Below are 25,326 nucleotides of genomic sequence, written 5' to 3'. Positions count from 1 at the left end.
CTTAGTTGGTCCTTAGCTGGTCATGAGCTGGTTTAAGCTGGTCCTTAGTTGGTCATGCGCTGGTTTAAGCTAGTCCTTAGTTGGTCCTTAGCTGGTCATGAGCTGGTTTAAGATGGTCCTTAGTTGGTCCTTAGCTGGTTTAAGCTAGTCCTTAGTTGGTCATGAGCTGGTTTAAGATAGTCCTTAGTTGGTCCTTAGTTGGTCATGAGCTGGTTTAAGCTGGTTCTTAGTTGGTCCTTAGCTGGTCATGAGCTGGTTTAAGCTGGTCCTTAGTTGGTCATGAGCTGGTTTAAACTAGTCCTTAGTTGGTCCTTAGCTGGTCATGAGCTGGTTTAAGCTGGTCCTTAGTTGGTCCTTAGCTGGTTTAAGCTAGTCCTTAGTTGGTCATGAGCTGGTTTAAGCTAGTCCTTAGTTGGTCATGAGCTGGTTTAAGCTAGTCCTTACTTGGTCCTTAGCTGGTCATGAGCTGGTCTAAGCTGGTCCTTAGTTGGTCATGAGCTGGTTTAAGATGGTCCTTAGTTGGTCATGAGCTGGTTTAAGCTGGTCCTTAGTTGGTCATGAGCTGGTTTAAGCTGGTCCTTAGTTGGTCCTTAGCTGGTTTAAGCTGGTCCTTAGTTGGTCATGAGCTGGTTTAAGCTAGTCCTTACTTGGTCCTTAGCTGGTCATGAGCTGGTTTAAGCTGGTCCTTAGTTGGTCATGAGCTGGTTTAAGCTAGTCCTTAGTTGGTCCTTAGCTGGTTTAAGCTAGTCCTTAGTTGGTCATGAGCTGGTTTAAGCTAGTCCTTAGTTGGTCATGAGCTGGTTTAAGCTAGTCCTTACTTGGTCCTTAGCTGGTCATGCGCTGGTTTAAGCTGGTCCTTAGTTGGTCCTTAGCTGGTTTAAGCTAGTCCTTAGTTGGTCATGAGCTGGTTTAAGCTAGTCCTTAGTTGGTCATGAGCTGGTTTAAGGTAGTCCTTACTTGGTCCTTAGCTGGTCATGAGCTGGTTTAAGCTGGTCTTTAGTTGGTCATGAGCTGGTTTAAGCTGGTCCTTAGTTGGTCATGAGCTGGTTTAAGCTGGGCAAGTGCTGGTCCTAAGCTGGTCCTAAGCAACTAGCTCCAGCTTATGAGGTTATAACCAGCTCAGGACCAACTAAGGACCAGTTTAAACCAGCTCATGATAAACTAAGGACCAGCATAAACCAGCTCAAACCAGCTGCCATGCTTCAAAACATACCTAACCAGCATATGTTTTTTTTATTTGTTTGTTTGTTTGTTTGTTTTTTCAACAGGGTTTGGATACATATGAAAGAAATCTAACTCTGAGGGCAGTGTTTTTTAGAAAAAGAACAGCCTCAAAAAAGTAATTGGTTTTGGAATTAGCCTAAACTATATTCATGATTCACTAAAAAGAACCAGTTCATAAGAGTCATTTTTCATGAATTGGACCAACCACACCTCACATATGTTTTTGATTCACTATAAAGAGGCCCATGAGGATGACCCAATAGAAAGTTTTTTTGTCATTATTTTGTAGTACACTGTCTTTTTATTGCATTACATTCAAAATCAGTCAGGTAAATATGAAATCTGAATTTTCACCTATCCCTATCTTCTGAAAATACTAATATGTCAAACAAAAGCAAGAACAATATTGAGCCAACAATGAAATGGGATGAAGGTTCAGTCCTCATCATACCAGAGATCTTCTATACATGCTTATTTGATTTTTTTTCTTTTGATTTTTGCATGTCCCTCGTTTCTTATCAATTCATCTCAACTGTTGCTTGACGAGTCGGTGCTGGTGCTCCAACGATAAACAACAATTGTCTTCAGTGTTTTCTCCACCCAAATGTTCTGTTGAAAAATAGATAATAACCCTCCTGCATCCATCTTGACAGCAGGCATATTTGTTTTGTGTCTCGGGCTTTCCAGAGGACCCACAATTACGTGCGCTTTTATGCAGTCACAATCTGTTCACATCAACCTTTAAAGTTCAATTGCAGGTCACATCTTTGTTGAAAACTGTGGGACATAACATTCGCCGAAATATAAAATGGTGAGTAAACAAGAGCGTGTGGGTGAAATAAAGCACAAGACTGCATTTTAGATTTGTTCTTTTAACATGCAGTGTAATCCGCCGAGTGGCGCTGAGGCTCGCCACAAATCACCCTGAATTCGAGCTGAGCTATGTGGTTTACATACTCAACACACTGACCCACATTCGTCCCCTCCATTTAGCAAATAGGATCCTTGGCACAACTAGAAACATCCTAATTGATGATTTGTTTATGGCATATACAATGTTTTAAGGTATCGTACTTCAATTGGATTACAGTTCTGTAATATTTATGGGACTTTGACATGGTATGTTGAGAATGATTAAGCTTCTATAACAACAAAGCCTAATTTGGCTAGTGCTGAGTAGCTGACAACATCCTTTCGCTTAGGCAGAACAATTATTGACCGTCCATGCTTGTTATACACAATAATCCCAGTCTAAAAATAAAGGTATATGAAGAACCTTTAACGTCCATGGAACCTTTCCAATGCACAAAAAAGGTTCTTTATAATAGAAAAAGGTGCTTTTGATTATTAAAATGTCCCTCATACTAAGAAAAAATTGGTTCCTTTAAGAGTTGTTCACTGAAAAGTTCTTTGGGGAATCAAAAATGGTTCTTCACTGTGAAACCCCCTTTTGGAACCTTTATTTTTAAGAGTCTTTGTCTTGTGAGTCTGTTAAGCATTACAGAGACTGATACAGATCTTTGGTGATTATATTCTCTTGTTGACATTCATTTACATTATGGACGTGTAATGGAGAGTTTGTAACTGTAAAATACACGTGTGATGGGCTGTGGTTTGCTTCACAGTAATTTAGGTTTGTTATAGGATACTATATGTTGGTTAGTGTAAACATGTGCAATGTAGACATGTGTAGTAATGCCATATGCCTGTCTTGTGAGTAACAGACAGCAGACATGTCTATTTTTGTCACTTGTTGTCTTGCAGTCTTAGAAAATGACCCATACAGCAGATTTGTTGTTCCTCACAACAGTCCGCTAGTGACACAAACATCACACTATAGTTCACTCTGGTGCGAATGCAACAAGGTATAGTTCAATCAGAAATTGAAATTCTGTCATCATTTGCTCACTTCTGAATCTGAATCTTTCTTTCTTCCCTAGAACACAAGAAGTGGATTTTGGAAGAATATTGTGGTCAGTCATTTTATATAATGCAAGTGAATGGGGACTGGGGCTTTCAGGCTTTAGACTGACAAAAATAATAATATAAGACTAGAATTTCATGAGCTCCGTGAGAGAAGTAGCGATGACTGATTTGTAAACAAACTGTTCTTTTGAGTCAGAATTTTTCAGTAAATCTATTGATTTATTTAACAAGCAGTCTAAATGATTCGGTCACAAATTGGACCGATCTGGTTCTCGAGTTCAACTCACTGACTCGATTTAATTGCTGCGGTTACAGCTCACTGAAAAGGAAGTTTATTAGTGAATAACTATGTAAAAGCTGGACTGTTCATCATGCAAATATAGCATATGATTTCAAAAGACTTTGAATATAGTGCACACGCTAGTGCGTGCCAGGGCCAGTCGCATTTCCACTTTCATTCCAGCTTTGATATATCGAAATATCGATGCTGGTGCCTTAAGTCTTTAAGTAAAGACCAAATGTTCGCTTCTGTCATACTCATTTTGTGATCTAGCTAGTTTTCAGTCAGCTGGTGAAATGGTGGGGTTGTGTGACATTATTCTATGTAGGCGTGTTAAGGGCAGGTTTTAGAGTAGTGCTGCAGGGTTACTGGCCCGACAGTGGAAACACAGCTTAATTTTGGCCTTGGTGCTCGAGGTCCAAGGCTATCGGCCCTGCCCGTCGTGTTGTTAGCCCTGACCCGCACTGGCCTGACAGTGGAAACGCAGCTTAATTTTGGCCTCGGTGCTCAAGGTCCAAGGCTATCGGCCCTGCCCGTCATGTTGTTAGCCCTGACCCGCACTGGCCTGACAGTGGAAACGCAGCTTAATTTTGGCCTTGGTGCTCGAGGTCCGAGGCTATCGGCCCTGCCCGTCGTGTTGTTAGCCCTGACTTGCACTGGCCTGACAGTGGAAACGGCGCTTAATTTTGGCATCGGTGCTCGAGGTCCAAGGCTATTGGCCCTGCCTGGCATCTTGTTAGCCCTGACTCGCACTGGCCCAGCAGTGGAAACGCAGCTTAATTTTGGCCTTGGTGCTCGAGGTCCAAGGCTATTGGCCTCGCCCAGCATGTTGTTAGCCCTGACTCTCACTGGCCTGACAGTGGAAACAGCGCTTAATTTTGGCCTCGGTGCTCGAGGTCCGAGGCTATTAGCCCTGCCCGGCATGTTGTTAGCCCTGACTCACACTGGCCCGACAGTGGAAACAGCGCTTAATTTTGGCCTCTGTGCTTGAGGTCCAAGGCTGTTGGCCCCGCCTAGCATGTTGTTAGCCCTGACTTGCACTGGCCTGAGAGTGGAAATGGCGCTTAATTTTGGCCTCGGTGCTCAAGGTCCAAGGCTATTGGCCCTGCCTGGCATCTTGTTAGCCCTGACTCGCACTGGCCCAGCAGTGGAAACGCAGCTTAATTTTGGCCTTGGTGCTTGAGGTCCAAGGCTATTGGCCTCGCCCAGCATGTTGTTAGCCCTGACTCGCTGGCCAGACAGTGGAAACGCAGCTTAATTTTGGCCTCGGTGCTCGAGGTCTAAGGCTATTGGACCCACCCGGCATGTTGTTAGCTCTGACTCGCACTGGCCCGACAGTGGAAACGCAGCTTAATTTTGGCCTCATGCTCGAGGTCTAAGGCTATTGGCCCTGCCCGGCACATTGTTAGCCTGACTCACTGGCTAGACAGTAGAAACGCAGCTTAATTTTGGCCTCTGTTCTCGAGGTCCAAGGCTATTGGCCCCGCCCAGCACGTTGTTAGCCCTGACTCACACTGTCCCGACAGTAGAAAAGCGGCTATTCATTATAATTGCTGGAAAAAAGCAACCAGTGCAGTCTTCAAAATTTCTCCTTTCAGAACAACATAAGTTTGACAGCAGAAAGAAAGTAAGTCATACAGATTTTGGAACAACATGAGGAAAAGTAAAAATGACAGAAGTTTCCCCTTTTTTGCATAAAATGTCCCTTTAGCAGAACATTCGAGAGATGTTGAAATGGTAGTTTTCTCCTCTCATTTTGTAAAGGCACGTCAACCCCAATTGAACCTTGGGAGTAGACTTAGTTATCATAAGAGGCCACTGCTGAAAGAAAACAGAGGGGCTTAACATAAGCCTTCACTCTGAGGAGAGAAGCCACTCTTTTTTCCAGACAGAAGCCACTCTTTTTTCCGCTAGACAAATTTTTAAGTTAAATCGGACACAGTGTTGACAGGTGAGGGGTCAAAGTGACTTAATAGCCAATGGCACCTACACCAAAAAACTAATCTGACATTAGTTTTGTTTACTTAAATAACTAATAAGGTCGCAGAAGGTGCTTCTAGTTACGAATTTAAGGGCACCCACAACTCACTGGCCGTCAAATCCATCACAGCTCATCATTTCCAAGCTAGTGAGCAAGAGGAAGCCTCTTCAGAGGGATTTCCCCTCACTCACCCAAGTGTCCTGTTTGGGGGCATGACCTTTTGTCCAACTTCGTTCTCCGAGTAAAAGGGATTGGAACATACAATTACACGGCTCACTGTTCCCCTTCACCCTTTCTAGTACTTGAAGAGGGGGATTCATGGAATGCGGTAACCCTCAGGGAGAGTTTCTAAGAAGTGTTTACCCAAAACGTGAGCCCTGTGTTGAAGACGGAGAGAGAGAGAGCAAAAGAAAGGGAGGTTGGTTGGTCCTGCAGAGAAACATTGAGGTTGTTCCACCCATGAGGCCTCATGATTTCAGGGGCAAATTCTCGCTTTCCCAAAGACCCAGAGACAGACGGTGCACTGGACTGCTCCTCCTCCACCAGCCCCCATCCAATCTGGGGCATGACGCATAGATGGCTACACCTTAGAAGCAGCACAGAACGGACCCCACCTATTCCGATGTTTCCCGTCAATGCAGAACACCTGCTAGATTTGGATGGTTCAGCCCCCTCGGCAAGGGTTGGGAATAAGGAACTGTCTTTAAAATACCTACATAACATCTAAGGAATATGATTTCTTTTTCCCTCTTACTCATGACTCAAGAGTAAGACTAACTCATTAGTGGGCACTGCTTAGGCCTAAGTTACTATTCGATTGCTCATACTTAAGGTTACGGATTTGAACAAATTTTGGCACATAGCCTGTCCTGCACCGTTTGTGCTACAAACATGATTTATACTTTAAATCATGCGACTTGTTGTTGTTTTTTTTACCTGGTAAACAACATAACAGACTAAAAAATCCAGTAGACTTCAAATGAAGGAGGGACCAGGCCATATCTAAGGACTAGAATATCATGGAGACTTGGGGGTTGTTGTTTTCTTCCAAAAATGTAAATATCTAGCATCTAAGAAGTTGAACCGGAAGTAAATAATTTACTTGTCTGCATCATTGCAAGATTTCATAGGTTTTATAAAGTTCTTTATTGCCAAATGTTTATTTATGAATAATTTAAATGATAGTAATGCGCTGTCTTTGTCATGAGTGTCTAAGCAATGGCGTCAACATAAATCATATTGGACATCTTGAATGGAATGGACATTGTGCTTTGAATAATCATTGACACTGAAGTTTTGCTTTCTGTCTTCTAATAAAAATCAGAAAAACATCAGGATCAGCATGGAAACTGCACCACTCGAATGTTTACCTAAAACATCCTGTGTAATTACAGTACGTCTCTCATGAGAGTGATATGACACCTCTCCCTGTCTGTCTCTCGTGTTCCCTCCCTCCCACCCGCCCCAACCCCCACAATTCCACACAGGAAACAAGCTGTAAACCTCATTACTGTTGTTGTTTTTTACTGCTTTGTTAGGGCTTGCTGAGTAGCAGTCAGTCAAGACAAACATTTTTGAACATCTGACACTTAAAAATGGGAGTCCTCACACTAATAGTACAGACAAACAAAGACAAAGTGGAAAGACTGGTTTAATTTAGGTAAAAAGGGTAATTATGACTCTTAGCAATGGAAAAGGTTGCATATGTAGGCTACTATAGAGAGAGAAATCTAAGAAATCTTCTAAGGAAAGTTTACAAAACTGGCATCTTGATGGCTGTGGCCCACTTATAAATCCCACAGTGCATTCAAAGCAATTTGGCATGTCATACATCACATTTGTTCTAAGAGAAAGGCTTGTATTTCACATCTGTGATTTAGTACACATTGTTTTGTATCATTCAACGCTAACCTTTGACAAAACGTTACCATCACTCCATCCTTAAATGAATGAAATCCTCTCCATCAGTAATGTTGTGTGCCCTGACAGCATGAAAACTGTGGTAAATCCTGATGCTTTCCACATGCCTTGAGAAATGTGTGTGTAAACCATAAACAACAGTACTGATGCACTGCGCTAATATCCTATGCTAAATCTTTGCTGTTTTGTAACTAAATGGCTAAAGTCACCACACAAGGGTGAATTTTAGCATGCAGAGCTAGCCGCTGCTAGTAAATTAGCTTTATGCAGGCAAGCTTCCTCCATTTATTTATTTTATTTTATTTTATTTTATTTTATTATTATTTTTGCTAACAACATAGCAAGTCATTATATTATAGTAGATGGTTTACCAGTACCTGATACATGTTAAAGGTCTCTTAAAAGCATGAAACGGACTTGTAACTTTCCTTACAGCTCAGGATAGTCACTAGTGAATGGTTTGGGCTGTGAACTAGTCAAGCACTTTCCATAGAGATGAATGGAAATGCTAACAGGTAGCTCTCTCCAGGTATTATAAACCTCCTTAATGTTTGTATGCTCTGTTGGGCATTAATTGGTGCTATATTAATTGAGCCAATTATTAGTTAAATAGCACAACTTTTGTATTTTTTTCTTTTCTTTTTGGTGTTTGACAGCTCTCACAATACTTGCTATGTGCTTTTGTTGTATAGGAAAATGTAATATGAACATACTCCTTGTTCATCTTTTCTGTTCCATAGGAGAAAAGACTCTCAGTAGTATTCATGGGTATAGAGTGCAACAGTGCCCGCCCACTTATTCAGCGGCATTGGTTCCGGAAGTATTTTTTCCATTAATTTCTCCCATAGGGATTTCAAAAAAGTCTTTGTTAAAGCGTTATAAGCCATGAACCAAGGCAACCAGCTATGAGGTGAATCACAACATTACAAACTTTGATTTAAAGCAAAAAAGTATTTGAAAATCAGATAAAAATACGAAGGTACAACAAGACTGTGTACTTAACGGCTTTAGTGTGGCAAAAAACTACAATCCCATGAAGCATTGCGAACAGCATATTCGAATTAAAAACAATAGAGAAATATAACTATGCATTTAAAAATGTTGATTATATATATAACGGAGGCCAGCTAGTGAGAGCTGTGCAGGTAAACCTCACTCCTCTGATCTCAAGAGGCTCGCTAGCGACTGACGCTATAGAGTGCGGTCTTTAGTGTCCTTGTTAGCGCGCCTGCCTCCTATGCAGGCGACCCGGGTTTGAGGCCTGCACAGAGCAGGGTGAGTAGGACATGAGGCATTACATTGGTGCCGTGACCCAGATGGGAGTGAGGTTTAGATGGTTGAGTGTAATGAAGGCCAAATAGTGAGAGCTGTGCAGGTAAACCTCACGCCCCTGATCTCAAGAGATGCACCAGAAACTGAAGCCTGTAAAGACTGTGGTCTTTAGCGTCCTTGTTAGCACACCCGCTTCCCACACCAGCGACCCGGGTTCGAGGCCCACACAGGGCTGGGTGAGTAGGACCTGAGGGGTTATATATATAAACAATATATTTTAAGTTTATTGCAAAATATGCATATATATTGAAATATTTCAATATTTTGAGAGTGTAGGGAGCCCAACTCAATTACATCATTCACAGTGCTTCATGGGAGTGGGTGGGGCTAAAGAGATCTTTTGGCGCGTTTTGCTTGTTTCAACTCTCTGACTGGTGTAATTTTCTGTACAGCATTATGTGTAATGTAGTTTTTCACCACAAATTCCTCTGTTAAACATGTTTTTTTTGTTATTTTTTTTTAAACTAAGTTGAAATAATGCTGTCCCCTGGCTCAGGTCCTGGGAGTCTATGGAGACTCTTATGTTCATTTGTACATAAAAAAGACAACAGAACATTTATAATGTTAATGTGGCACAGACATTATATCAATAGATGCTATAGCAAGGATATAAACATGGTGGACAATGTGCGGCTCACTCAGGGCGGGATCTATGCTAATAGGGCAGATCGTCACCAGTCATGGGCGGGGCTTGTCCCTACTCTAACGTCACATTAGGGGGACATCTGGAACGGCGTATTTTTAGACACTGCTTCTGATTTATGGGGATTATGAAAAAAATGGGTGGATTTTTACCATTATAGGCTGGTTGTTTACACACACTGTGGACACACATCAGTGTTCAAACACCATGTAAAAGTGAATTTCGCATAATAGGTCCCCTATAAACAAAATCAGCCTTTTAGTTCCAGTTCTCAAGAAAGCCAACTAGAAGCCACTGGCCTCGATTTCAACAAATGTGAGTGATGTTTAACTGAAGGTGAGGGTGATTAGGAGAGGCACGTGCCTGTGATGGTCTCACACTTAAAGTATGCAGTAATGTAGTAATCAGAGGGTGCGTCCCTCACTGCATGCGATACTGTGACTTTGTTATGACTGCCAGTAAAAAAAATCAATTTTGTACTTAAGTTCACACAAAGAGGTTTTTGAGTATGAGGAAATGAAAGAAATAAAAAAAGTGTAACGTACAAGATTAATGATTCTAAAGTCCGTAACAGTCTCTCCAGTGTCTGTTTTGAGTACGTTCTGCTGTACTTCATACAAGATTGACTAGTTGAACTAGAGCCACAGGTTCAAATCCTCTGGAAGCTCTGCTGGGAGAAATTGACATGCCTTGGCATGTCCTGATATCAGCTCTGTGTACAATTTTTCTTTCTCTCCAGTGCTTGTCCAGTCTGTGTTTCCTTTTTGCAGGATGACATGAATTTTAAAAAGACCCAAATTTCCATCTTTTGTACCTTCTCTGAGATTATTCTCTCAGAACATGACAGTCTGTGGTGTATGTGATCCACCATTCGTGTCCATCAAGTTACCACCTTCCTGACCCCCACCCCTTATCCAAACACACGTGAAGAGGGTAAAGAGCGGAAACGCACCCTTTGTGCCTGCTGGGGCTGTTGTCTGTCGCCATAGCAACCAGGTGGGGCTGTCAGCTTCCAGGTAGGACAGACACCTGCTGCATTATTCATCTCTGTAATGCGTAGCCGCCTGTAATCTGACTACACGGGAACAAATATCTCTTTACGCTGGTAATATATTGTCTGTAAATGTACTTTTCCACATTTACTTTGAACCCACTTCTTTTATTCTGTGATTTTGCTTTGTTTTTATCTTAACAGAGGTTGTTTTCCATAGATAGCCACATATGGAACTAATTTGGGTGATTTTAACCTGCCGGCCAGCTGTTTACTATGTTTTCCTTCTTTTTGGAAACATGTCAGGGCAAAAACATTTGGAAATTAACAAGTAGAAAACAAAACAATGCATTGATGACAGCTGTTGACCATCTACAACACAATACAATGAACTTTGTGTCTGCACATGTTTGTTTAGTCGGCTTGATGGTTCGGGTGATTGGTTGGATTCATTTTTTCCATGTGGATCAAGTGGTGATTCAGAATTTCTTAAAGGTTGTTGAACCTAAATGTGAGCTTTTGAGTGAATCTGATGGGTCCATATACAGACCTTGTATGTGACCCTCTCCAGTTGGCCTTGTCATTGGAGAGGTTATGTTGGCTCGTGGGCATGACCACCGCCGGCAAGGTGCTCGTGATAACTGGTTTAGAAAAGATACCTGAAATAATTGCCTGAAAACATTTGAGTCATTTTCAAACTGTTGCTTAACACAGAAAATGCCTGTTGACAAGGAGTACAACAGGATGAGAAGTTCAAACAGGAAGCAAATTAGTATAGTCAGTAGCCAGCACTGTTGACCTAAAACTTGTCTTTTATGCAAATCCGCCAGACAAAGAGACAAGGAAGTGCAAGTTCATGCCAGCACTTTCTAGTTAGAATAAGTGAGATATGTGAGAAACAATGCTGTGTGAGCGCTATCTAGTGGTAAGAAATATATTACAACCCTAACGTAATGAGTTCAGAGACTGTTAAACACCTGTTAGACAGTGATAATTACCTAAATAATTAAAAGAAATTATAATATTATAAAAGTATAAATTAATAAATATAAAATACCAAACCAAATGTATTTTATATATTTAATATTTACAAAATTATTTCATTGTGCTTAGTGCCTATCTATCGTTCTATCTATCTATCTATCTATCTATCTATCTATCTATCTATCTGTCTATCTATCTATCTGTCTATCTAATCTGTCTGTCTGTCTGTCTGTCACTGTTTCCGTCCGTCTGTCTATCTATCTGTCTATCTATCTGTCTGTCTGTCACTGTTTCCATCTATCTATCTATCTATCTATCTGTCTATCTGTCTATCTGTCTGTCTGTCTATCTTTCTATCTGTCACTGTTTCCATCCGTCTGTCTGTCTGTCACTGTTTCCATCTGTCTGTCTGTCTGTCTGTCTGTCTGTCTGTCTGTCTATCTATCTATCTATCTATCTATCTATCTGTCTATCTAATCGGTCTGTCTGTCTGTCACTGTTTCCGTCCAACCGTCTGTCTGTCTGTCTGTCACTGTTTCCATCCGTCTGTCTGTCTGTCTGTCTGTCTGTCTGTCTGTCTGTCTGTCTGTCTGTCTATCTATCTGTCTATCTATCTGTCTGTCTGTCACTGTTTCCATCTGTCTGTCTATCTATCTATCTATCTATCTATCTATCTATCTATCTATCTATCTATCTGTCTGTCTATCTAATCTGTCTGTCTGTCTGTCTCTGTTTCCGTCCGTCTGTCTATCTATCTGTCTATCTATCTGTCTGTCTGTCACTGTTTCCATCTATCTATCTATCTGTCTATCTGTCTATCTGTCTGTCTGTCTATCTTTCTATCTGTCACTGTTTCCATCCGTCTGTCTGTCTGTCACTGTTTCCATCTGTCTGTCTGTCTGTCTGTCTGTCTGTCTGTCTGTCTGTCTGTCTATCTATCTATCTATCTATCTATCTGTCTATCTAATCGGTCTGTCTGTCTGTCACTGTTTCCGTCCAACCGTCTGTCTGTCTGTCTGTCACTGTTTCCATCCGTCTGTCTGTCTGTCTGTCTGTCTGTCTATCTATCTGTCTATCTATCTGTCTGTCAGTCACTGTTTCCATCTGTCTGTCTATCTATCTATCTATCTATCTATCTATCTATCTATCTATCTATCTATCTGTCTGTCTGTCTGTCTGTCTGTCTGTCTGTCTATCTTTCTATCTGTCACTGTTTCCATCCGTCTGTCTGTCTGTCTGTCACTGTTTCCATCTGTCTGTCTGTCCGTCCGTCTGTCTGTCTGTCCGTCTGTCTGTCTGTCTGTCTGTCTGTCTGTCTGTCTGTCTATCTATCTATCTATCTATCTATCTATCTATCTATCTATCTATCTGTCTGTCTGTCTATCTTTCTATCTGTCACTGTTTCCATCTGTCTGTCTGTCCATCTGTCTGTCTGTCTGTCTGTCTGTCTATCTATCTATCTATCTATCTATCTATCTATCTATCTATCTATCTATCTGTCTATCTAATCTGTCTGTCTGTCTGTCTGTCTGTCACTGTTTCCATCCATCCGTCTGTCTGTCTGTCTGTCTGTCTGTCTGTCTGTCTGTCACTGTTTCCGTCCGTCCGTCTGTCTGTCTGTCTGTCTGTCTGTCTGTCTGTCTGTCTGTCCGTCCATCCATCCATCCATCCATCCATTCATCCATCCATCCATCCATGTCTGTCACAGTCTTTGTCTCTGTCTATCCATCCATTCAAACCTCTGTCTGTCATGGCTGTTTCTAAAATAAAGCAATCTTGTACATTAGTTTTATATAAAACAACTCATCATTTTGGATGTGAAATTGTAATTGGATGTGTCACTCGATATGATCCCCACCAGCACAGATGAAATAATGTTCATGATCTTAATCCTGCATTGTCAATTAAGTCTGATAAGCTCTATGGTCAATGTTAGTTTATGGAAATCCAGATTAAGATGATAGATTGGGTTTCAGCACATTCCTGAGAGGGGAGATCATGTGATTTGTCTTCACATATTAAATAAAATAATTCTAATATTTATTTGCTCAGGACATGTCAAATGAAACACATAAAAGACATTTTATAGTAAATCAAGGTGTAGGGAAAATACATTGCCTGTTTCAAATTACGAACCTGTGGCTTCAGGGAACAGCATGCTTTTTTACATTTTATACTTGAATATAGTAATAAAATAACTATATAGTTTGGTTTCAGCTACTACATGCTGTATATAGGAGGCCTCAGGGTTTTGTGAAGAGCTCTGGTCACCACAACAGGCTCATGAGTTGTAGGGAATTAAAATGTGCGCCTGAGCCATCTGCGCCCATAAAGCTCATTTGTGTCTGCTTACGAGGAGAAATTATGCATTATCTGTTCTTAAAGCAATGGAAACACTTTGAGTATTGTTTCAATGGCGGGAAGGCACTTCTATTTGAGGAGAACCTTCATTGTTTAGACCACAATATAATCTGCTGTGAAGTTCACAGAATTCAGCACAGGTAAGAGCTAGTGTTTATGTACGCTATAGACTCATCTTTAGGCACTTCAGATTTTATTGTTGTGAGTTTATTGCAGGCCTATTTCAAAAATTCAATTAGCAAATGTACTCATCTGTGGCATTTAATCAAAAGTGTTGGAGGAATTAGTAGATGTTTTCATTTTAGCCTGTAAACAAATCAGTGTTTGTCCTGGCTTGTTTTAAATCCCCTCATGCATGAAGCCATTTTTTGGATTGATTTTTATTAATTATGATATTGTCATTTTAGAAAGCTTCACAAATAATACAAAATCAAGCTATTGATGAATCTCTACTCTTATGTAACATTAGAAAATTGTTCATTTTTAACATGCTGACAGGTTCCAAATCTGACCTGTACATGACATAGTTCTGTCTTTTTATGCTTTAGATGAGGCAGACACACAGTAGCTCTATTCACATCAGTTGTGCTGTTCTTGATTTGACATGGATAATAGTGTCTATTTGTTCACTTGGTTGGCATGACTTTATTTTATTGATGTCTTCATCCAATCATGTGCTTTTCAGTTAAAATGTATCAAATAAAATATGGAATTAATGATTAACGAATGACATAACATTTTAATATTTGTAATTTAATATGTGTGTGTGTGTGTATGTATGTGTATGTATGTGTGTGTATGTATGTATATATATATATATATATATATATATATATATATATATATATAGTATTTAATAATACTAAATTTGATGATAATAATAACAATAATAATGCTTATAACATCTTGTTTATAACATTTTATTTATTAGATTTTATTGTTATTGTTATTAATTTACTTTTTACTTTACAGTGCATGTTATATATATATATATATATATTTATATATTATAGACTCATATTATACATTATTATACTCTCATATGCATTCTGATATTTATTTTGTTCTTAACAGCCATGATTGGTCAAGGGAAAAAGATATTTTATAATGAAACAAGAGGGTAATATAAATAATCCCAAAGGTTTTAATTATATTTTGCTACATGTAAAGGTATTTTTAAGATTTTGAAGTGGTTATTTGGTTTAACCGTCCAAAGGCCAATACAGCCATTTCAATTGTGATTAAAATATCTTAAAATGTAATAAATGTATATATTTTTTATTTTGGCATGATTTTATAACATCATATATCAACATAGTGCAAAATGGCATTAAAATTATGTGTGGAAGTCGTTGCTTTTTATGAGAAAGAATGTCCAGAAAAATGAATTTCATTGATGTCATTCGGAGTAACCAATATAAAGGGACCATTTTTGATCAAGTCATGCGATCAATATCATGTGACAGGATGTGACATCATTCAGACACCTGCAAAGGACCACATGGTCGTGAAGCAAAGTAACTAACTCTCTTTTAACTATCTGAAAAATCCATGTTTTCACTTGCTCATACACAAGTCCCGAAACATCAGGTCATGAAACATGGAAAATATTGTAATATTTTAAAAACTTGTACTAAATATAAAATGTTTGATTGTCCTTTTGCTAGCTAGATATCAGCCTGTTAGCATTGTTTGAAAATATCATCATTCAGTATAACCAAAAGTGTAATTCGGTAAAACCAAAATTTTGGTTAAACCGAATGACTTTTTTTGTGACAAATTTTGTCCATCTTGTAAAAAATGACAAAAGCAGTGTTAATTGATTATAAAAACCACATAATCCCATTGTTAACTTAATAAATCTTCAATATTAATGTGGTTCAGATAGCATAATATTTTGAGTTTCTGTTGACTAAACCAATTGCCTTCATTGTATTTACTCAAATTTTTAATTTCAATGAACTCAAAAGGTAATAAGGCAACCAGGTAACTTACTTTTTTAAGTTAAACCAACAATTCTTTTTTTTACATTGTATATAATGTTTATAATACAATGTGTATAACAATACAGGTTATTGTTAGAACATTAGTAATTTATAGGCTATAAAGTATGTTTAACATGGACACTGATTAAAAGTTTACCCTGAACTCACATACAATTACAACAATAACCACAAGGGGGCAGTATTCTATTTTACTTTTTCAAATGTTCACAGCATGAATACAGAAAGGTTCCTCTCAATGTAATTTATTTGAAAGGGTTGAAAGATTGACTTTTTTATTTCTGTGTGCATGTATTTAGAGAAATTAATTTAATATTTATTTATTATAAATAATCCCTTGGTTTTACAGTGTTAACCTCTGTGCATTGGACTATTAAGGCGGTTCACTTTACTTTAACAAAAAGAATTTGTAATAAGATCACCATGATCTAAGCAGGTAAATATTGTTATATGGTTTGCAAAACTATCCATCCCCACAGTTTTTCTTTTCAAACTATACCACAGTCATTCTGACATATAGGCCTATCACAGGTAGTGTACAGGTAGTGTTTTCTTCTTGCAACTCAAGTCTTCAAAGTCCAGGAGACACATCCTCACAAAGTTTACATGTCTTCAAAACCTTTTTGGGCCACAGTGTCCCAAAGTAGATTTACCTTCAATAACCATTTATTAAATCTCTCCCCCATTAAAGTCCCAAGAGCTGGCTGCATTAATCCTGATTACAGGCTGTCAAGCGGAGGAAACGGGGTCTATGTGTCAAGCGTGTCATCGAGAGATGTTTTATCCTCATCTGCATCTTTCTGTCTTGTCAGTTAAGGGCGGGAGAACCCAAAGAGTGAACATCAGGAGATGAGCTTGCACGCTTGCTAGTGCTGGGACCGCTTTAGAGACAGAGCAAAAGAGGGTCTTAGAGGGTCCGACACAGTCATGAGTCTTTGAGGTGCAGCGTGAACCGGATACATGGAGCGGGCCAGCAGGAGAGCCAGTGGCTCTATCAAACGGGCCTCCATCAAACGCTCAGCATCAGGGTCTCAGAAGGTAAGAGTGTCCACTGGTTTTAGGGATGTTTAGGGCTGTTTCCTTTAATATGATTTCATGACCTTGAGGTGATTGAAAAGAGTTAAAGTATGTATTTCTTCATGAAAATTAAAAATTAAAACAAAATATAAAAACAAAATCTAATAGTATATCAATGATACTAAAACAGCACTGATTCACAAGTTTATATCTCAGTTTAAGGGTTTAGTCTTCATCCAATCAGCTTGTAAGAATCGGGCAGAGTGAGAAGACCAGTCCAATCAGCTTGGGCTACAAAGTTTTTACAATTCTTTCCTTATTTTTTCATATTGCATTCATATTTGACTTGTGATGTAGAATTAATCTGCTTGTTATTATTTCTGTGCATTTTTTTTTTTTTTTTTTTTGAGTTAGTGAGGCTGGGTAAACATTATTATATTATATTATATTATATTATATTATATTATATTATATTATATTATATTATAGTAGTACTACAGGAACATCATTCAGCCAACTAAAGTCAAGGACCAAATTAACGGTTGTATATAATATGAAAATGTTAAAACTTGCAGATTATCTCAACAGTTGCACCTCTAACCACGGCTGCTCCTATGAAGCAAAAAAGCAAATTTAACTTGTTGCAATGTTGTGAAACATGAAGTTAGAAATACATTATATAAAACAGATTTGCATCTTTTAAATCTCTTACTAATCCAAATCCTAATCTTAACGCAAGAGAAACCAAAAGGGCTGTTCTAAGCCAGCACAAGCAACGCAACTTTCTCCAGAAGCACCAGAATGAGCGGCACCTCTGTGGTTTGATGCTCCTCTGCTGCCTCTAATCTCCCATAATGCCCAGTATGAGCACCATGCAGCAGCTAGGCAAGATTAAGCACTTTAACTCTCTACTATGAAATGTCCAATTTTATGTGATTAAGACTGAAATAGCCTTCAGAAGGAATTGAATATATCTTTACAGCGGTAGACTCTTGTGCCAGTGCCGAGTGGCACATTTTGGAGTCATGTAATACATGTAGGAGCTGTCAACACTGTAAAAAGTAATACGCTATATCTACTCCATAAATTTTTTTCAACAGATTACAAGCAATATTATTAATTAAATTCAACAAATAGAATTGAGTTAGAATTAATCAAATGAATTCCTTAAATGTCAACCATTTAAAACGAGTAAAATTCAAACAAAACTATTTGAATAACAGACAGACGTCAAAGATTAATTAAGAACTCTTTATTTTTTATTGCCAACATTGAAGACACCTGATGATAACAAGTAGAATCACTGAAGGAAAGAGAAAGACATGAATTAGCAGAGGTTTAGATATAGATGTTGATTTTATTGAAAATGTTTGGTCACCATTATGGTGATCAGTGTTTCATTTAGTTGGGCAGTTTGACTCTTTGCTTTTTATGTCAGTTTGTGGTTTTTGTAATGGTGTTTCTTAATTTTACACATTTTAAATGGTTGACCTTTAAGGAATTCATTTGATTAATCTTAACTCAATTCTTATATGTTGAATTTAATTAACAATATTGCTTGTAATCTGTTGCCACAATTTTACTGAGTAGATAGAGCGTATTACTTTTTACAGTGAAGTAAAATCTACTCACTATCTTCCAGTAGAGAGTAAAGGAGTCGGAATGCATAAATCAAATTCCTGTAAAAGTTTCCGAACCTTACAAATGTGTGATTAGTGAATAAATGTAAAATTGCTATTAGTACAGTAAAAAAAAAAAAAAAAAAAATTATTTTTTTACAAAGAAAAAAGATGACAGCACATGCAATTAGACTTGCAGTTTTGAGGGGTGTGTGTCCAGTCTAAGGATATGGTTGTTATTTAAACACTTCCTTTGACATTTGCATGCATCCTGCAAAATTCACAATAATTTCTCTTTTTAGTCTCTGCCCCTTCCCCCTCTCAGAAAGACAGAGAAAAACACTCTCACACAAACATAGTTGTCTAAAAAATGTGTCTTATGACTAAGAAATCTCAAGGCTAATCAGTGACATGTTGGTCTCATGTGATGATGGCTAACTGGATTTTCAAACCCACAGAGACAATGAATCTTTTTAGAGGCAGAGTAAGAGGGGAAAAGAACTGTTTTAAAAAGGTTAAGCATGTTAAACTTGCCCAGAAGCCCACAGACCTATTGTCTCCAAACTTGGTATAACCTCTATATACAGTAATACTGCATTGGCAACCATAAGAACAACTTAAGGACACACACACACACACACACACACACACACAAAACAGCTTTTCAGTTTAAGATCTTAAAATTATGTAAAAAGTTCTTTACAAGTAAGATCTCAATCTCACTTTATTTATAAAGCACAATAAAACAATTTTAGTTAACCTTTTTGCTGAATAATATCAATTCAAAAGCTACAATATGTACAACAGTATGACCGTAAAACACAACATAATCACATAACTGAAGCTTAGACTAGCCCTATTTGCCTTCTCAAAGGCAAAAGATAGGTTTTTAGTTTTGCATTTTTTTTTTTTTGCTCTCATTGAGATTTAAGTAATTTTAGGGACATCCATGCTTTTAAAATCTGACAAACAAGAAGTTAAAGCACTCAAACCATGGTTTTCATTTTGCTTAAAAGGCACATAGATATGATTGTCATCAGCATAACAATGAAATGATAATCTGTGTTTATTATTAAAAATTGAACCCAGAGGGAACATATATAGAGAAAACAAAATAGGGGCAAGGACAGAGCCTTGGGGAACACCACAGGTCAAGAGTGATTTGGAGGATGAACACCCATCCACACAGACTGAGAAAGTTCTAGTATTCAAATGCTAGTCTTTTCAAAACCAATTCAGGGTACAACCTTTAATACCCACACAGTGTTCAAAGATATTTGTCTCTCTCTTGCTAGATGTTCAATGTTCACAAATATACAGTAGGCCTAATAGAACGGGATGGATGGATGGGTAGATAGATAGATAGATAGATAGATAGATAGATAGATAGGTTGTGAGTTGAACTGTGAGCACAAATCAAATCCCACACTGCTCATTAGTTCTAAGGAATGGGTCATCAGACTGTTGCCCTCTCATGTGATCCTCAGTGTCTAGTTTTGAAGAAACTCAAACAATCCAAGAAGTATGTTAACAGGCTATGCTATATTTAAATTTTAGAAAGTATGTATTTATTTACCCTGTCTTTGTGGGTTTTGCCTTTACAATGTGAAAACGCAGACTTGTACACAAACTGTGGGAAAGCTTTGCCTAAACGTTTAATCTGATTTCCCCTTTTCAGCTCTCACAAATCGCAGCGGCAATCCTATTTATGAACAAATGCCTTTTTAGTTAAGCAACAATGTGCGAGATGTCTGACTATGTGGAAAGACTCAATAGTGTTGATTGTTGCCAGGTTTGCTATAGGCCTTGTTAATTTGAGCAAGAAAATCAGATTTTTTCCTTCCAGAGAGCTTTTGTGCATTTTCCGAGGAAAACTCGAACAAAGCTGATGAGCGCTCAGCAGATTTGAGTTTTAATTGCTGTGGATAATGAGTTTAAACAAGCCGAAATAAGTGCGTCACACTGGCTGAACTACTGCGGTGGCAAAAGCCCTTTGTCTTCAAGAGCTTTAATTACCAGTAGTCCACATGCGTTTTGACGACAGTACCAAACTTCTGAAAGAGTGAGATGGTTGAGGAAAGAACCCATTGACAAGCACTTTAAACCAATGATCTCAGCACTTCTATTTGACCCATAAAGGGCTAAATGGACATCTTCATTTTGGATGTAATCTCCCCATGTTTGCAATGGTTGACCAGGCAACCCTGCTGAATAATATATTTTAAATCAGCCCAGTGTCGTTAAATAATCTCCCTGCATGGCCAATTTGGTCAGACTGGTCTGTTTTGAGGGCATTTTTAAGCTGGTCATGCTAGTAGACCAGTTAAACACCAGCCTGACCAGGCTGGGAACCTAACCAAAACCACCTTAGAATGATTTACTGATGTTCTTTTATCAGCTACTGATCACTTCATAAAACCAAACCTTAAATCAACTGATGAAGCATCGTCTACTGAGTAGAGTTCCTCACTCTGGTTGATGGTTAAAGACTTCTCGTTTTGTATAAAAGATTATTCCCTAAAAGATTAAAGTCAGTAGCGTCATCAATGCTTAGACATGATTGTTAGTCCGTCAGAACCATTTTCGTCCCCACAATATGGTTGGTGAAAATAGAGATTAGCAACAATTAGTGTTGGATGACCTTGCCCCCAACTGGAGTCCTGTCATGTCTTAACTAGGCCTCTTTTCAAAAGAATGCCTGTGCCCAATTCTCTCAATTATGCAAATTGGGCTTGAAATCAAAGTGTTCGGAGGAGGGTGACACTTTCAAATGAAAAGCTTTGGTGAGTTCCCATTCCTGTTCATTTCTAGACACAAACCTGACTCTCATCAACTTGTGAAGAGTGTTTGCGGTAGAAAAGCATCTTCTGAGCTTAAGGAGTGTGTTTCATGGGGGTTGTGAAGCTATCAAAGTAGATTTGTTGTGCTTTGCTCCAGCGAGGGATGAAAATACCCTGTGGGCAAGGAGAGAGGGGTCATGGGACTCCCAAAAGGATTACCTTGAACTGGAGTCATGGGACGTGCACCGAACAAAGAGCCTGCTCACATGCTCATCATATGAACAGCCCCTCATAAAGTGATGAAGTTTCATGTCTTGTGGGATTCATTGGGCGCCGGAGCTCTGGGAGAGAGCACCCCTCGCCAGCAGAGCTCCAGGAGGGACACGGATGCAGAAAGTTTCCCTTTGGTACCTTCTTAACGTCGACCAGAGGCTCCACAGGTAGGACCCCTGCTAGCTAACGCTAGGTGACCAGAAGGAACCCGTGGATCCATGGTCTACTGATGCTACTGTGAGGATGGGATAGGAATGATCAGGGCTGGGTTTACGAGATCGTAGTACTAAAATATAATACTTGAGAATAATTTACCAAACTTTTCTTGTGTTTACATCCTGCAACAGCAATTCGCAGTTTCCAAAAAAAAAAAAACATCTTTGTTAATCATGTATTATTTAAAAATTATATATATATTTGCTTTCACAAAATTGTTTGGCTTCCTGGCAATGCATCAAAAAGAAACTCACATTTTATAAACTTAATTTATTGCTTTACCATTACAATTGTGCAATTGAAAGTCATGGTTTGGTGGGTTTCTAACATGTTCTGTTTTTCTTATCTTGGCTTCTGTCCTGTGACTGATTTTTCAGAGGAGATTTGCCTCAAAAGTTTTCATCTTAATTAGGGCTGAACCAACAACAAAAGCCCAGACAGATATTGCTTTGAACCAAAGGTTATTTTCGTACAGCGCCAGAGCACAATCACAAAGCTGGCACAGCAGAATCTGACATGGTCTTTTGCGAAAGCTAAAAATGTTGATGGGTTTCCTTGGCACTTTCTCAGAACAGAAAAAAAGAGATAAATAACTCTAGTCTAGTCTAATTTGCTATGCACTAATAATTTTAAGCAAAGGCCACAGCCTAGATATGGTCATTGACTCTCTGGATGCACTTTCATTCAACTGATGTATCTACACATCCTGACTACAAGCAACAGTTGATTTGCAGTGTTAGTAGATGGCTATGGGAACTGTAAAAGACTAGCATTATCTGCGTACTAGTATATTCCTAAAAGCACACTTATCTGTGGTAATGGTGAACAAATGCAAGAAGTGCCCATAGTTATTCACTTTACGCATTTGCCATGTACATATTTTCTCTTCCATGTTTTCTGTATATCTACAGCTTGTGTGTACTGTACCACTCATACTTTAGTACAGATTATCATTGCAAAGAGGATTTACTCTATTCACTCTAGGCAAACTCAAGGGACTAAAAGCAGTTCTTGCTGTAATTGATGTTACACATATATGAATATGAGGTCTGATGGTAAAAATGGATGGTACACTGACTACTGTATATGGTGTGAAACTTTAAAACCTATATACAAAGACTCTTCCACTTTATTTACTGCCTTTTCTGCTTCCGAGGGTCAGAAAGGTGTTTTATTTCATTATTTTATTTTAATATTCTGAATTGTGAAACTTTAACATACATTTTACACCTTATTTACTGCTTTTTCTTTTCTGTTTCTTAGGGCCAGAAAACTTGGATTGAGAAAACATTTCACAAAAGAGAATGTATCCATATATTTCCAGCCAAGGATCCAACCCGGTGAGCTTTTCTATTTTGAACACTTTCAAAAGAACACGCAATATACACAACACTACAATAACACTACATATAATGACACCATTGTGCGAGACAAATTACCTCTATGACTCATTCTGTTTTGAGGCTTTGTAGACTCTTATGTAATGAGGGGTGATGTGTGACATCATAAGCCCTTTTACAGATCACTGTGTGGGCATGCTTCAGGGCTGGATATGAAAAGGCTGGTGTAGTCCAGTCCACCACACTTCCTGTAGGTGGAGGGATGCCAGGATGTGCACTGATGTGTGCACCTATTGAACACTAACCACGGTTTAGACACAGCCCTGATCTAAATGCGTAGAAAGAATAGACCTTACCCTCCAACCAAATTATTTCAATAATGAAATGTCAGCTAATTGAGTTACGTAAGCCACATCCTGTTGCGTGCATTAAAATAAACCTCCAACATTACTTCTGCTGTGATTTTCCTCAGGTGTGCCTGTGGTTATCTAGTGACTCAGCACACTGCCATTCCTGCAGTCAACAAGCCATCAGAAGAAAACCATCTTGTGCAAGTGGACCCTCCTCAAGAAAAATGGTCGGTGATCAGACATACCCAGATTGCCCCTACTGACGCTTATGGCACCATTGAATTTCAAGGAGGAGGATTTGTCAACAAAGCCATGGTATCTATTCTGAACATTATTGGGTGAATTCACTAACTAGTTGCGGTAATTTTGCACCTGGTATTTCGATAGAAAAACTTGAGTCTTATTTACTAATTACCTGTAAGCGCATGATAATAAACAAATTAACTCTCAATAAATTCCACCTCGAGAGTTGAACTTTACATCAGATAAAGTGTAAATAATCAACCAAACCTCTTTTTGTGGTTACGTAATTGCAGGAAAAGATTCATAAACCTGCTAACATTTGCCTTTAATCTTAAAATGCAATCTTTCCTACAGTATATTCGGGTGTCGCATGATACTAAGCCGGACAGTTTGTTGCATCTTATGGTGAAGGAATGGCAGCTGGAGTTGCCCACGCTGCTTATATCAGTTCATGGTGGCCTTCAGAACTTTGACCTGCAGCCCAAACTTAAGCAAGTCTTTGGGAAAGGCCTGATCAAGGCTGCCGTGACTACCGGAGCATGGATCTTCACTGGTGGAGTCAGCACTGGTAGGTATTTATGGTCTACAACTGGGATGGGTAACTCTGATCCTGGAGGGCCACTATCCTGCAGAGTTTGTCTCTATCCCTATTTGAACACTCCTACTTGTAATTGTTTAGTAATCCTGAAGATTTTGGTTAGATTTCTCATTTATGTTTGACCGGGGATGGGCCACTGTCCTGCAGAGGTTAGCTCCATCCCTAGTCAAACTAATCTAACCAAAATTTTCAGGATTAATAGAAAATTACAAATAGGTGTGTTCAAATAGGGATAACAACAAATTCTGCAGGATAGTGGCCCTCCAGGATCAGAGTTGCCCACTCCTCTACTACAAGTATGATTCCAATCCACACAGTTGAAATCACTTGGATCCAACATTTGGATCCATCTCCAATTTGGTTTTCTGAGGGATATGTGATTTGTTTGATATCAGATGTGCTTAAGAGAGTTTCCTTAATCTGTTTTATGTTACTCTTACAATGTAGGAGTGATCCGGCATGTTGGAGATGCTTTAAAGGACCACTCTTCTAAATCCAGATGGAAGGTCTGCGCTATAGGCATCGCTCCATGGGGAATCCTGGAAAGCAAAGAGGATCTAATTGGAAAAGATGTAAGCACAAACTATCGGTATATAATACAAAGCATGATGGTGCTCATAAACTTATGAAAAAATAATATTCTGAGGCGTACACTATGTCAACTAATGGTAGAAGCTTCATGCTTGTCTATTGACATCCGCAATGTTTTGTTCCTCTTCAGGTTAACAAACCATACCAGGCCATCTCCAACCCTCTGAGCAAACTTGCCGTTCTCAACAATAGCCACTCACACTTCATACTATCCGATAATGGCACATGTGGGAAATATGGGGCGGAGGTCAAACTACGCAGGCAGTTGGAGAAACACATTTCACTCCAGAAGATTAACACGCGTAAGTGCAGTAGCATCAGCGAATCTTATCTGCTTTAGGTCTAATGTACCTCTGATCTCCTAAGAGGGCACATTTGAAAGCTCGCTAAGGGTTTGAATGACACAAGATATATCCTGATTATCAGTAATGGGGGTGATGGGGTCAGGGACCAATGGAGATATGCTCCATGCCATTACAGGTTTGATCAAGGCCTTGGCGTCTGTGACCTGTGGGTTTCCCTTTGTCATCCTATGCCTGGAACTTGTGATAAGGCAGGGACAGCAAAGGGAGGCTCAGCTGTCACCACTCACATCTTCATCGGCTGATCTAGGATCAGACCCGGGAGCGGCAAATTAAAATGATTGTACTCCCC

General features: G+C 39.1%; 1 protein-coding gene across 1 annotated transcript in view; it reads left to right on the top strand.

Annotated features, from left to right (window-relative positions):
• Nucleotides 1–25,326, top strand: part of LOC127507003 (transient receptor potential cation channel subfamily M member 1-like) — a 49,589-nt gene that overhangs the window by 11,969 nt on the left and 12,294 nt on the right. Inside the window, exons 2-7 of the mRNA XM_051883834.1 lie at nt 16,458–16,683; nt 22,814–22,890; nt 23,363–23,555; nt 23,838–24,051; nt 24,529–24,653; nt 24,803–24,974. Of these exons, the coding sequence (XP_051739794.1) occupies nt 16,606–16,683; nt 22,814–22,890; nt 23,363–23,555; nt 23,838–24,051; nt 24,529–24,653; nt 24,803–24,974 (859 nt within the window). The 5' untranslated portion in view covers nt 16,458–16,605. The remainder of the gene's footprint in view (nt 1–16,457; nt 16,684–22,813; nt 22,891–23,362; nt 23,556–23,837; nt 24,052–24,528; nt 24,654–24,802; nt 24,975–25,326) is intronic.

Source organism: Ctenopharyngodon idella, chromosome 24 (genome assembly GCF_019924925.1).
Source record: "Ctenopharyngodon idella isolate HZGC_01 chromosome 24, HZGC01, whole genome shotgun sequence".
NCBI lineage: Eukaryota > Metazoa > Chordata > Actinopteri > Cypriniformes > Xenocyprididae > Ctenopharyngodon > Ctenopharyngodon idella.
Note: the sequence above shows the minus strand (reverse complement) of the source record. Positions and strands in the feature narration are given on the sequence as shown.